The sequence below is a fragment of the Echiichthys vipera genome (assembly GCF_963691815.1).
Source record: "Echiichthys vipera genome assembly, chromosome: 1".
In the NCBI taxonomy this organism is placed as follows: domain Eukaryota; kingdom Metazoa; phylum Chordata; class Actinopteri; order Perciformes; family Trachinidae; genus Echiichthys; species Echiichthys vipera.
Window position 1 is genome coordinate 10510714 of NC_139826.1, and position 13855 is coordinate 10524568.

Here is a 13855-nt window from a genome sequence, read left to right on the forward strand (position 1 = left end):
GCTTTGTAACCTTGTGGTAGACTGCAGTTTGGTTCATGCAGCAGTGGACATTTATTCTCATTGAATATGTTGTATGATTGTCCATGTATCCAGTGGCCTATCATGTTTCTGGCACCAATCTACAACAAATAACTATTGCAATACACATTTTATGTTAGTGACTTAAGTCAGCACTATTTATGTGGTGTATGATTAGCAGACACTGAAAGTAAAACAAATGCATCCCTATGACATTCAGAAATAATGACGCATTTCACATACTATAGGCTAATGGTTTAAATGCAACTCTTTTCGTGGCTTTACAGTTAAAGTAAAAAACATATCTTAAGTTTAAAGGACCAATTTTATTTACCTATTCTTTTCTTTTTATTCTTCTTTTTCCTCTCTCTCTCTCTCTTTTTCCCTCTCTCTCTCTCTCTCTCTAAAATATAACACATATTTTGCAGACATTTATCCCCAGGAAAACCTGCCTGGAACATTGACCAATGTTCACGATAAGATGTTTCGGTCCTTGATGCCACAATCAAGGATCACCAGTCATGCTGAGGCCCCACTCACATGTTGAAATATTGATGTAGTAACTGACCTAAAGGGAACTTCAGACCACACCGTCATAAATCTACTGAGTCTTCACAATGGCAGCAGTATTCATTAGTGTCCCAATCTAAATGTGTCAGGGTGGTGCGGGAGACTGTGAGTGAGGCTGTCATTGGGATGATCAAGTGGCCAATTTCTATGACAGTTATTTGGAAGAATTAGACCAACAAAACCTCCAGAAGGCTAAACAACATTTTCTGCCATTTCAGAACTCCTCTTTTCAGAAACACTCTCATCTACCTTTCTACTATACCTATGATTAGACTGCACAGTATCAGCCAACAAGTGGCGCAATAGGCCTTTTTCACAGAAAACATGTGGCGATGCCACAGTAGGTAAAGCGAGTTAACTCGATCTGCCAGACTTGCCGACTGCAGCTTTAATTTGCATGTATGCTGTTAGCAGCCAATATGAAATTGCTTCTTAGTACAATTAAAATGATTTATCCTATGATCTGGGTGAAAACTCCATTCTGATAGGCTACAGGGTTTTCATTAAAATGTGCTCATGGACACCAGTGAAATGGTCTGGTGAACATTTTAAACGAATGCACCTCCGTTTACAATTTACAACATGTAACATCTTCTTTACAACACTGGGTGGAGCACTTCGGTGCCTCATCCACTGAACACCAGACTGGTGACTGTAACACACAAGCTTTAAGAAGTAAGTTTCACTGCCCCACTGAACATAAGCGATCATCCTAAATCCGATTTACTGTTTAACTCCCTACTTCAGGCAGCAGCCATCGGTACATGTGGTGTATCATTTGTTGATACTGATTTGGGGACAATGACATGATTGCTTACTCCAGGTAGGGAATGAGTCCTTACCCAAAGTGAATGAGTTCAAGTACCTCGGGATCATGTTCACGAGTGAGGGGACGATGGAGCGTGAGTTTGGCCGGAGAATCGGAGCAGCGGGGGCGGTGTTGCAGTCGCTGTACCGCACCGTTGTGACGAAAAGAGAGCTGAGCCGGAAGGCAAAGCTCTCGATCTACCGGTCAATCTTCGTTTCTACCCTTACCTATGGTCATGAAAGCTGGGTCATGACCAAAGGAACGAGGTCGCGGGTAGAAGCGGCCGAAATGGGTTTTCTCAGGAGGGTGGCTGGAGTCTCCCTTAGAGATAGGGTGAGAAGTTCAGCCATCCGAGTAGAGCTGCTGCTCCTTTGTGTTGAAAGGAGCCAGTTGAGGTGGTTTGGGCATCTAGTAAGGATGCCCCCCTGGGCGTCTCCCTAGGGAGGTGTTCCAGGCACATTCAGCTGGGAGGAGGCCTCGGGGAAGACCCAGGACCAGGTGGAGAGATTATATTTCCACACTGGCCTGGGAACGCCACGGGATCCCCAGTTAGAGCTGGTTAATGTGGCCGGGGAAAGGGAAGTTTGGGGTCCCCTGCTAAAGCTGCTGCCCCCGCGACCCGACCCCGAATAAGCGGTTGAAGATGAGATGAGACATGACTGGGTAGCTACTTTGTGTCAAAAACACTTGACTGTTTGTCAACCTTATGCAACGCTATTGACTTTGAGTCTTGCTAGCATAACATTAGCTCTCTGGCTCGTAGCTGGGGTTCAATCAGCTGACCGGACTAGAAATATCTACTGTTGCCATCAATGTCCGTTGCCGTCATATAAGCTGGAGTAGCTAACATCTAGGGTAGCAGGAATTAATATAAAACAGGGAGGCCAGAGTTGCCTGCTGCACGTCAGGCGGTTCAGGTGAGGGATATTGTTAGTTGCAATAGCAAACCAATCAGTTATTTTAATGTGGTTGTCATTCTAGGAACAGCTGACTGAAAAAATAAGATAATATGTCTCCTGGTAAGAAAGTATCATGTATTTTTCATGTTATATCATGTTCACTTTTTAAAAAAAAAAAAATAGCCCAAGGACTTCCTTCTGCTATTAAATAGTAGAGGAAGTTGGCAACATTTCATTCTTGTGTTGTGGAATTTCCCTCTAGATAGAAAATCAATATCACCGTGAGCGTGGTGCATTAGAATGCCAGTGTCGCAGGAATGGTGTCCAATGTTGTCATGCAAAGAGGAGCAACATTTATTGAATTGAACATTTTATTCCAAGTTTATTCCTGTAAATTATGGGAAGCACTAAAGAGGCATCATATCAAACATTGGTTTTCATAGTCTATAGTTCTATATTTCTTTTTCATTTCATCGTTCATACTAATTTAAGACATTCAGTGCCATTTAAGCATTGAATGAATAAATAAATACATTTATTCTAATGAATTTGTTGGAGTATTTTGTGATGACTTTAAATCATGCAGTGTAGTTGCTGATGTGTGGAAGAAGGTTTCTGCAATATCTCATTGTTATTCAGTCTCTATTTCTCTGGGTTTCAGTTCACCTCCTCTTTGCCTCTCACTTCATTTTCATTAAGTTGAGTACATGTAATAGAAAACATTACTAAAAAATATTAATTCAACTATATATATAATAAATTCATAATGTAGATGTTACAGTAGTGCCTACAGTATTTAAGCACACATCAATATACTGTTGTCAGTACTTGAATATAATGCATATGTATTTTTTTCACTCCATCCATGTATCTCTCACCCTCTCTCTGTCCCTCTTTCTCATAAATCACTAATGTTGGTATCAGCAGGCAGTAGTTTCCCACTACACAGAATCACATCTGCTCACACACACACACACCCTCTTTCAACCACTAATATGCTTATCTCCTCCTCTTTCTCCCATGCCCTCTGTAAAGGGCACCACATAGAGATCACATCCTATATGTGTCAAAACACTCTCACCCATTGTTTTCTGTATAAGGACATATATCATCATCATCATCATCATCAATATGCAAGTAGACCTGAGATGACATGTCATGTCAGGATACGCCGCAGAACTACTCCCCACCGGAAAAGCAGCAATCCCTTGTCTACCTCCTCTGTCTGTTCAGTGCATCCAGTGTGTGCTGGGTTCATCAAATGCCGCAGTGCTTGTTTCTATTAATGTTTCCACATTCTCTGTAATGTCCGTCACCTGTGGCTGTTGAGTGAACTGCAGTAACAATCCTGTTGCTCACACTCTGTAGGCGCACGAGTGTCTGCTAAAAAGTGTGAACAGAACATGATTGACTGACATTATGTTGATAGAGTGCTGTAAAATGAATTACAGTCATATTAAGAATAACACTAGCTTGCTGTTTTCAAATCACTCCATCAGCCAAAACCACAAAGCAACCGACAGCAGATTCATGCCGCGCAGCCAAGCCACAGCCAATTAGCGAACCAAGATGTTTAATGATCCAGCTTTTCAAATGTGACATTTTAAAATCTTTGGATATTGGACTGTCTGTCAGACAAACAAAGCAACTTGAAGACATCACTTTGTGTTCAGGGAAACCATTATGGGCATCTTTGACAGTTTTCAGTTGTATAGACACTTGAGAAAATAATCGGCAGATTAATCAATAATAAAAACATGATGATAGAAAGTTAAATTGTTTCAGGAAATTTTAATTGGAGGATTTGTTGCTTAACTGCTGGTTGACTTTACGTGAACATAAAAAATGTACAATGACAAAATGGGCTCTGGGAACTAGTTTGAAATATATATTATGTGTGCTACATCATTTTCTTTGTGCTGAAAAACCGAAATTAAGACAATACTAAAAATTGTCATCCATTTATGTATTTGGGCTGGATTTTAAGATGCAGGGCATATGTTATCACTGTGTTATTATTTAGTAGAAATTATTTGATTGTCCAGACTGCTGCTACAATATGAATATAGGGACTATTTAGAATGTGGCAGCTTCCACCATCTGCAAGAAAATATATGGATTTATGCAGTGCTTGCACATGTATGTACTCCTCCTGTTTATGCACAAGCATATATGCCCACCAGAGCCAGCCTTTGTGACTGCTTTGCTATGGTCAATTTTAGACCCTATCATCCATGGAACTGTAAAGACAAAGAACAGAGCCATTATGTTAACTATGTCCTCTATTTTTTTGTCTTACATCTCTCTCTCGCTCCCCCCCCCCCCCTCTCTCTCTCACTCTCTCTCTCAGGATGGGAACTTCAGCAGAGATGAAGTCATGCCAGCAGAACCACCAGTCAAAACCATTGGACAGTCCTCCTTTGTTGACTTTGGTGAGAATGCCCGAGTTTTTGCTCTAACTTTTGACGTGCGTGGTGGTGGTGGTGGTGGGGGGACTGGAATCTTTGTGTCAGTGTGTGAACACATTCGAGATGCTTAGAAAACCTCGGCAGTCCGAGTTGTACTAGGCCAGATTATGCTCAAAGGTGTCTTGCCGTGAGTGTGTCTGTGCGTGTGTGCGTCAGATCCATTCCGCTCCTAAGTCCTTTAAGCTCCCTCTGCATTTGAAGCTGTGTTGCTTCAAAGCCTTCCAAATAGGACTGTCTGGTCTTTTTGGCTTTGGCATTTTTGCTAGCTCTCTCATCCCATAACTTTCCCTGCACACACATACGCACACAGCACGAATGCCCACCCCTTACCAGACAGGCTAATCTCACGCGTGGAAACACACATTCCTGCACAACACACTCTGATACACAAATGCAATCCCACATAGAGCCAGATTTTTTGAACATCTTATCCCCTTAAACAATCTTGGCCAGTAATATTCATTGTTCAGCTCAGCTTTACATTTATCCTCAGCAAATCTCCGCTGGCTCTCTAATCTCCAGGCTGCAGCCTGTGCACCACAAAGTGGCCCCTGGGCGCTCTGTCAGAACTACAACCACAGCCAGTGGAGGGGGAGAGTTGCAGTGACTCCTCATGCTTGTTTTTGAAGCTTAATACCGTTTTGTAAGCTATTCTTAGCTTCAAAGGGAGATCTTGACCCTGTTTACATTTGGTTTTAAATTATGTCTTTGGCAATCAATCACAAGTGGACAGAGCTAAATACATGTTTAAAAACCACCAAGACGCGTGATCAGATCACTCAAACCACTTGCCAATGGGTTTTGACCACACATCTTTTGTAAGTAAAGCACTAATGCATCCTGATATGTCCCAGACAAGGACGTAACAGGAAACATCAACAGTGCACACCAAAGCTCTATAATTTTCCCATTTTACAACGAGTTGGACAAAGCGTCGAGTCACTGTTCCAGTGTTTGCCCTGTGGAAGGAGATGTGTTAGGTTCTGCTGAAAACGATATCTCCAGCTGTCCTGACACAAGCGCAAATATGACTAGGGAGACTGTGGATGTAATACCTGTGCATGTTTCCCAGGGAAAGCCAGACAGTGAATACTCAATCAATGGCAATACAGATTTAAAAATATGATTTAAAAATGGATAGCTCCAGTCCTTGATTATGGTTGGCTGAATCGCGTTTAGAACTGTTAAAAGTATTACATAATAGTACTGTATAGTACCCCCATAACATCAATATTACTGCAGCCAGACAAATTGTTTCAAACTGTCACATTTTGAGGCCTTTTCATTGGCACTTTTGGCCACGCCTAGCCAAACCATGCCTCTCTGATTAGCATTTCTATTACTGGTTTGAGTGGGATAAGCATGGTGAAAAGAGATGGACAAGATCAATAAGAAAAGAGACATACTGAAGTCATAGAGAGCGGAGAGAACTTGAAAAGTCAAGAAACTAATCCGGTGTGGTTTAACAGACAACTTGTGGTCCGTTTGCTGTTTTCAGACCTGGAGTGACAAGAAACATCTGGCTAATGATTTGAAAGCAATCAGCAAAATCAAGCTTAATCAGGCTCTCGTCAGTTTGTTTTATGAAACACTGTCAGGTATATTTAGCTCTGCGTCATGCCCAACAAAGCCCCTAACTCTTTGCTGTCCTAAAATCAAAACACAGCCTCTCGTGTCTTATTGTTTAATTAAGGTACGAAAAAGCCTGGTTTGTAGAATTTTTCTTTTAGTTTTGCTTTTTTGCAGTTGTTTTGTGTGACCGTATCACTCATTTTGAACTATGTGCTGTCGTTAGCTGTCTGTTTGATGCATTTCTAATTAAATTTTGTGTGTGTGTGTGTGTGTGTGTGTGTGTGTGTGTGTGTGTGTGTGTGTGTGTGTGTGTGTGTGTGTGTGTGTGTGTGTGTGTGTGTGTGTGTGTGTGTGTGTGTGTGTGTGTGTGTGTGTGTGTGTGTGTGTGTGTGTGTGTGTGTGTGTGTGTGTGTGTGTGTGTGTGTGTGTGTGTGTGTGTGTGTGTGTGTGTGTGTGTGTGTGTGTGTGTGTGTGTGTGTGTGTGTGTGTGTGTGTCTCATATCTGGGAGTGGGAACCTTTTTTGTTTAAATCTCGAGTGTATCTTGCCAAAAACTTTATAATTTTTTTAATCTCTTTCCCTTTTTTCCCCGTCTTGAGCTCGCCAAATAAAGACGTTGCCCTGGTTAGCTGGGGATTGAAGCCTTTGAGGGTCACGCTTCTAATAATCTGCCAAATTCCAGGAGAGAGATGCCTCGCAGGATGTAACGTCTATTATTTTTGTCCCGTTTTGCCTTCTTCACTCAGCCTCTCCTCGGCTGTCGATGTCTTTCTTTATTTCTCTTGATCTACTGTATGTCTGCTATCTGTGGCTTATTCGCCTTGCACGCTCGTTTTCCTTCTCCTCCCATTTTTCTTCTTTTTGGTGTCACTCTTATCATATTGTTAGAGGGGGGCTCTGTAGTGACCTAATATCACCCCCTCTATCCTTTTAAGTTGCTTAGTTTTTTTTCAAGGATAACTCATAAAGGCGCCACGATTCACTTAAAGAGAAAGAGAGATTAGTTTTTTCATATATACAGTAGAATAATAATATCCAAAACTATTTAAAGGAATAATTATATGGTGTGAAAAGCAATAGAATACAGATTACATCACTGTATCAAATTATGTTAGGCTTTAATATGAGACACAGTCATCGCTATCTCTCACTATAACCATTCTCCTTTTTTGTCTTTTTCTGTATCTAACGCTCATATTGTCAGGCAGAGACAAGAAGAGAAGCTCCCTGCCAACAAGAGTGGAGTCAGTGTTTGTTATAAAATCAATGGGAATGGCTGAATTAGATACACTGTGTGAGTCAGATGAGATTGGCTCTGACGACAATTGTACACAAAACTGAAAGAGAACCTGTACTCTTAGGTCAAAGTTATTTAAATATTTTAAACCATAAGTGTGTGGATGCCTTTTAGACTGACGTTAGCAGTGTTCATTCTTTTATATTCTATTATAGTTGTAAGACAGATGCACACATTCTGCTTAAGTGTAATACAATAATACCAAAGTGATTCAGTGGCCTCTTCCTCAGTATTTATTACTGTACATGTTCAAGTTGCCAACATCATATGAAGTTAATATCAGGCAGGTGATGAAGAGAGGGAGGGAAAGCGAAGGAGAGGATGAGAGATAGCAGAGCAGTACTGCATCTCTGTGTGATCGGAGGTGGGCATTATTTCTATCACACTTTCAATTCTCTCTCCGTCCTTTTACCTCTGCTTATTATAAAATACAAGATAAAAAAAAAGAAAGCGACACTGGCTGACACAGTGGCTTCTGAGTGTACCCAGTAAAAGTCAGCTTTTGTGTGTTATATTTTTGCAGTCTGTTGGATGCAGTGGTGCCAGGCAGCAGTTCTGCCTGCTCACTCGCACAAAAATATCATTTTAGCTTTGTCTAGGAATTCATCCGGGAAAGCTCATTTAGTAAGCTGCAGCAGCTTCAGATTTACATAAATGTTTATTCATATAGCTCTCATATGTATTTAGGAACAGCCATTTTTAGCACTCCAGTCATAAAAACATTGTCCTCTTTATGTAGCTATATTTAGTAATGCCTGCCGTCTTCGTTTCATTGTGGTCTAATTTGATCTGAGTTATGTACCAGGTGAGTGTTTTGCTTTCCTCCCTTACGTTACTGGGATCAGGTTCTTGAGACTGTTATCGTTTGGTGGAGCTAAATAAGGAGTGCTGTTCTTGGGAAGATGTTCTTCCTTGGGCTCTTACTTTTTATTAGAAAATAAGCCCTTGTTTGAACGTGGGAACAATATCATTGTTTAAAATTTACAGGAAATAAGCGCAACAGACTGGTTGAAGTTGTGGTCGAGCAAAGGGCACTCTTAAAAGTCGCTGTGAGCCTGATTTATTGACATATCAGTTAACGACGCTAATGAATAAAAATTCGAGGACAATAGAGAGCAAAGCAGTGCTGATGGATCACAACACTTACAGTAAGCATCTGCAAATCGATGGGTTGTGTTCAAAAATAATACTTGTCAGTTAATGTCACTAATGCATCTCTTTGCATGTCATTTACTTTCATCTGGTTGAATGTTTTCAAATTGTAATTGATTATGGGGTCTGGTCTCACCCTGAGTAATGGGTAATGTGTCATCATACTACCATGTCATCCATTTGTAGGGGACCATACTGTCCATTTGAATCTCAATTTAAATGTGATTTTTACAAAACTTAAAGGTGTATGCTTTTTGTCCCTCCACACATAAAAACATTTGACATCTGGATTTCCTTTGAAAGACCACTATTTTGGCTTTTATTAATAAGACTTTTTTTGGCCTTTGCTTTCCATATTGGCTTATTTAACCACTGTTAAATCGACATGAAAAGAAAAACTAATTAAAGTCACTCTTATTTGCAGATATAAATATAAATGGAACCATCCCGTATGTCATTAATCTAGTTTTACGGCGGAACCTGGCTGGCCTGTGCCAACACTATGCTTATGTGTGGCATTTATATGTCAGGGCTGAAAGTTCTCAGGCTCCCAGGCTATCTATCTGTCTATCTACCTATCTATCTATCTATCTAGACTGTATGTCTGTCCTTTACTAATTTAATCCATCAGATACATAAAACACTTCAATCAAACATACAGAGATTTAGCACTTTCAGTCAACTGAATTGGACATGTGTAATATCTGACTGAATTGACCTCTTTACAGAATAACAAAACGACAACTATTTTTTCCATTTTTGCCAGGCTAGCATCTCAGATAAAGGACTGAACTTCACACATGGTCAACATGATAAATGTTGTAAACGCCAAACAGGAACAATTAATTTGGATCCATGTGCTATATTTGCTTTACCGCTTTGCTGGAAGTCATGTGTCTGAGTGACGTCAACAGCCAGCGCACATTGGCTACACTTGAGGCGCGTGTGTGCATGTTTATGTGCATGTGTATGTTCATGGATGCACACGGGAATCTCTACACACACCCATGTTTTTGTCCTAGCAGTTCTGTTTCCAGCACTAGACCCTTAATAGATTCACAGCATATGCCAGACAAAACAGGCCCATCTGCCTTATCACTGAGGTAATTGCATTTTTCAAAGTGACAGCGGCCGATGCATAATTCATCATTAGGTAAAGCGCAACAAAGTCCCACAACCAAGTGTGTCAGCTAGCATCACCGCAGGTAGGATGGAGGGAGGCTGCGCTACGACCAGCTGCAAGATGGGGCGATTTTTTTTTTAGACAGCAAGACGGGAATGTGTTTGGAGATGATATTTAAATTCGGAAAGGCTGTCATCATGCTGTGTGTGTATGTCTGTGGGAGAGTGTGTGTGCGTGCAGGTAAGTCAGCATGTTAACAGGACAGCCTATTTTTCTCTGCTCTCCCCTCAGGCGTTCTTTCTCCACTCATCTTATTATATTGTTACATTCAACCTCTCCTCCTCTCTGTCTGCCTCATTCTCTACTCAACCACAGCATACTTTTCACCTTCATTTCCCTTTGTATTGTATTTCAGTTTTCTTTCACTGTCTTGTCATGTTTTCAGGTAGTCCTTTCTCTGACTCGTTTTGCTTCTTCAGTCTCACATTCTTCATCACTTTTTCTCTCAGCCCTTGACTCCTGCAGGAATTGATGTACCTGTAAAACAGAGGTACTGTGGTAGAGTTCTGCTCGGCTAGTTAAGATCACAGTCAGTTAGCATATCAACGTGTATCTGCGTTTATATGAAAGACATCCCTCTAGACCATAGTAATGAAGAAAAATGGGGCAAATGAGATCTCCTGATCAGGCCCCATTTTGTGATATTCCTGGAATTTAGAAATATCCCAATCCATATGCAAATGATTGAGTCTCCCGGGTTTACGTTATCCAAGTTAAGATATTAATTTTCACATTTTAATATGCAATTTAATGGAAAGTACATCTGACACAAATTTCCTTCACTGAAGGTAAAACCTGCATCTCCCTCTTATTCCAATATCTGCTGCGCAGTAATTATGCCTAAGTAGTGTTCTCTATTATAAGGAGCCACCTTCAGTGAATAACCCACTAACTAGCGCTTTATTTTTGAATACATTTTAAAATGTTGCACATGCATCCACCATTACAATATAGCCGAGATTTCAAATTGTGAGGGACACCTCCCCAGGGAGGCCAGGGAGAGTTGAAGGACGGGGCACATAGGAAGAGACATGAGATGAAAGGGACAGTTGCATGCCAGTCTTCTAAAAACAATGGAAAGTTCCCGTAGTTCTTTTTAGTTCAGAGATTAGGCTCAATGATTTGAGCTGCAGCAGTGGCTGTGACACCCAGTTGGCTGAAGTTTGTGTTCACAGGCTTTTAAAAACCCCTGCGGTTAAAGATTACAGTACTTTCACAACCTCTATAAAGTTTTTGCACCATTTTCACATTCTAAAATGTTTTGTCCCTGTCACTCTTCTTAGACACAAGAATCCCACTTCAAGGGAAACTGACAATTTTCATCCAGCGTATCAACTTCACAAGATCACATATAGTGTACATGTACATCTAATTTTGTAGGCTTTGTACGCAGTGGTGGGCTTGGGAATGGGTGCCATTAATCTGCATGTACTGCCTGCACTGCAGTGATACAAAGCTTTTTAAAAATGATAAGATTAGATTGGAGATAAGATTTAAATTTAATTGAAACCTAAAATTCACACGATACTTTACATGTGCCCATTTTATAAGATGTGAGACATTAGATTATTTCAGTTAATGTCGATGCACTTTGGCTTCAGACCGTAGACTGTATATAAAGATGGACGACATGTCTCCAACTTCTCCCACTGTACAAAAGTGAAGCCAAATTATCCCAGATACGTGTGCTGCCGTGTTGTACTTTTTTTCTGCAAAGTAGTGATCGGGTGGTTCGGCCGTGATATCCCAGTCCCACCTGCCCAACCAATCACTAGTCAATCGTCGCTGTCAATCATGACGTTTCATCCTGTTTAAATAGCATCAAATCACTAATTAAAACCAAATGAAAGAGTATATTCAGGAAAAATTCATTTGATGTGGGGTTTTTTTCAAAAAAAAATTTATTTGGCCCGTTTGCTAACATGGAGGTGAAATTTATGACCTATATTGCAGTCAGCCACAAGGAGGCATTCAAGATGTTTGGGCTTCACTTTCAGGGAGCCTCTATCTTTAATTACTGTCTGTACTTCAGTCCAACTTAAATGGAAAGCGCCTTTCTTGTTTTCCAACAACCACACGGCACTTTAACCCATGTACACACACATTTATACACTGAATCGATCTGCCGATATTCCAATAAGTGGACGACCCGTTCTACAGTATCTCCTGAATTACAACCACCCAAGTGGCGGTGTAAGTGGGAGAGATTGTAAAGACAATGAGCTTGTTTAAAAAAGATATATTTAAAATCAGCCTGGGCAAATGGAGGCATTAATAATAATGTCTGGTGAAAGACTTCCAAAGTCATAAATGATCTTTTGTCTGTAAATGTAAAAATTTCTGTATCTTTGCTTTCTTTTAAACCTGGGTTTTATGATTCACTGTTCTCCCTATGTCGTATCACACATTTCTCCTCCTCTATTACACCTTTAGCGCACACACAATTGCAGAAAACGCTCAGATCTCTATCAGATCATGGGAATCGTAATGATAACCTGGTTTCTGGCAGCATCCCACCATGTGCATCTCTGCATGTGCATATTTTGATTTGCATTGTTATTGGTGCTTTGTTGATCTCTATGAATGCCAATGTCTAACAACACATATCTGCACAGTCTCTGTATATTGTCTCGTAGTCTTTTTACAGCATCTTGTTGTCTTTACCTATTTTCTCCTCTGTTCGCCCCATCCTTCCTAGGCCTTCCCTCTCTTCAACGCGCCCTTTGTTTCAACCCATACCTGCAGTTTCCTCCCTCTGCGCTCCTCTCAGCCAATCTCCATCACACCACGCATTGTCAGCAGGAGTGAGAAATGAAAACTGGGAGGGAGAGAGGGAGAAATGATAGTAAATAAAGAGGAGGAGGGATAGACAGAGAAACAGAGGCAATAAGACTGAGAAGGGAGAAAGAAATAAGAGAGAGAGTGATGGGACGAGGAGAGTAAGAGCATAACGGGTGTAAAAGAAAAATAGATGAATAGATAACTGAACGAAGGTATTCATGGAAGTAAGGAAATTCAGTGTCTCTGGGTGTGTGTGTGGCAGAAGAGTATTAAACTCTATTAATGACATTAAAAAGAAGGAATAACTCTTCAAACTTCTGTAGGACGGAATTATCACGTATTCTGTCTCTCCCTATTGCTACCTGTTTCTTTGTTTACCTCCTGACAGTACCTCAGCATCTACACATCTATTAAGACTGAGAAACATGTTCAAATGGTGCACTTGGGTCAATTGGACAGCAATGCCCATACCTTGAAAGAAAATGTTTTGGTCCCACCATTACAATGTGTTGTGCACTACATATTTGCAGCAATCCTGCCTCCTCTGCTTTGATGCGTGTGCTAAATGATGTTCACTTTAAAATTTAGACAGTTGGAGAGTTGACATTTTGATGAAACAATTTAAGTTTTGCACTTCAGAAAAGTTGGGGACTTGATAAAAATATAAACAAATTAAAAGTCAATATAGATGCATCAGAGATATCCTGACTTTAAGTCCCTGGCATATGTTTGAACTCTTAGACTAACTCCCTCAGATCTGACACTGTACAAAAAAAAAAAAAAAATATATATATATATATATATATATATATATATATATATATATATATATATACGGTATATATATATATATATATATATATATATATTTTTTTTTTTTTTCATCCATACCATATCCATACTAGTAACCCGTGACTGTGTACATGATGATCGTAGAGATCAGTGGTAGCAGCTCACTAGCCATTCACAGATGCAGTAAACAGCGAGCTCCACCAATCAGAGACGTCGCTGTTACAATTTGGATTGCGGGTGTCGTCGTACTTCTCCATGATATCTCAAAATAAAATGTGGTTTTCTTAAAACATGTTGCTTTTACAGGAGTAAACCA

General features: G+C 40.4%; 1 protein-coding gene across 1 annotated transcript in view; it reads left to right on the forward strand.

The window, feature by feature from the left end:
* Positions 1-13855, forward strand: part of itfg1 (integrin alpha FG-GAP repeat containing 1) — a 189529-nt gene that overhangs the window by 49379 nt on the left and 126295 nt on the right. Inside the window, exon 8 of the mRNA XM_083917363.1 lies at positions 4646-4727. Coding sequence (XP_083773489.1) covers positions 4646-4727 — 82 coding nt within the window. The remainder of the gene's footprint in view (positions 1-4645; positions 4728-13855) is intronic.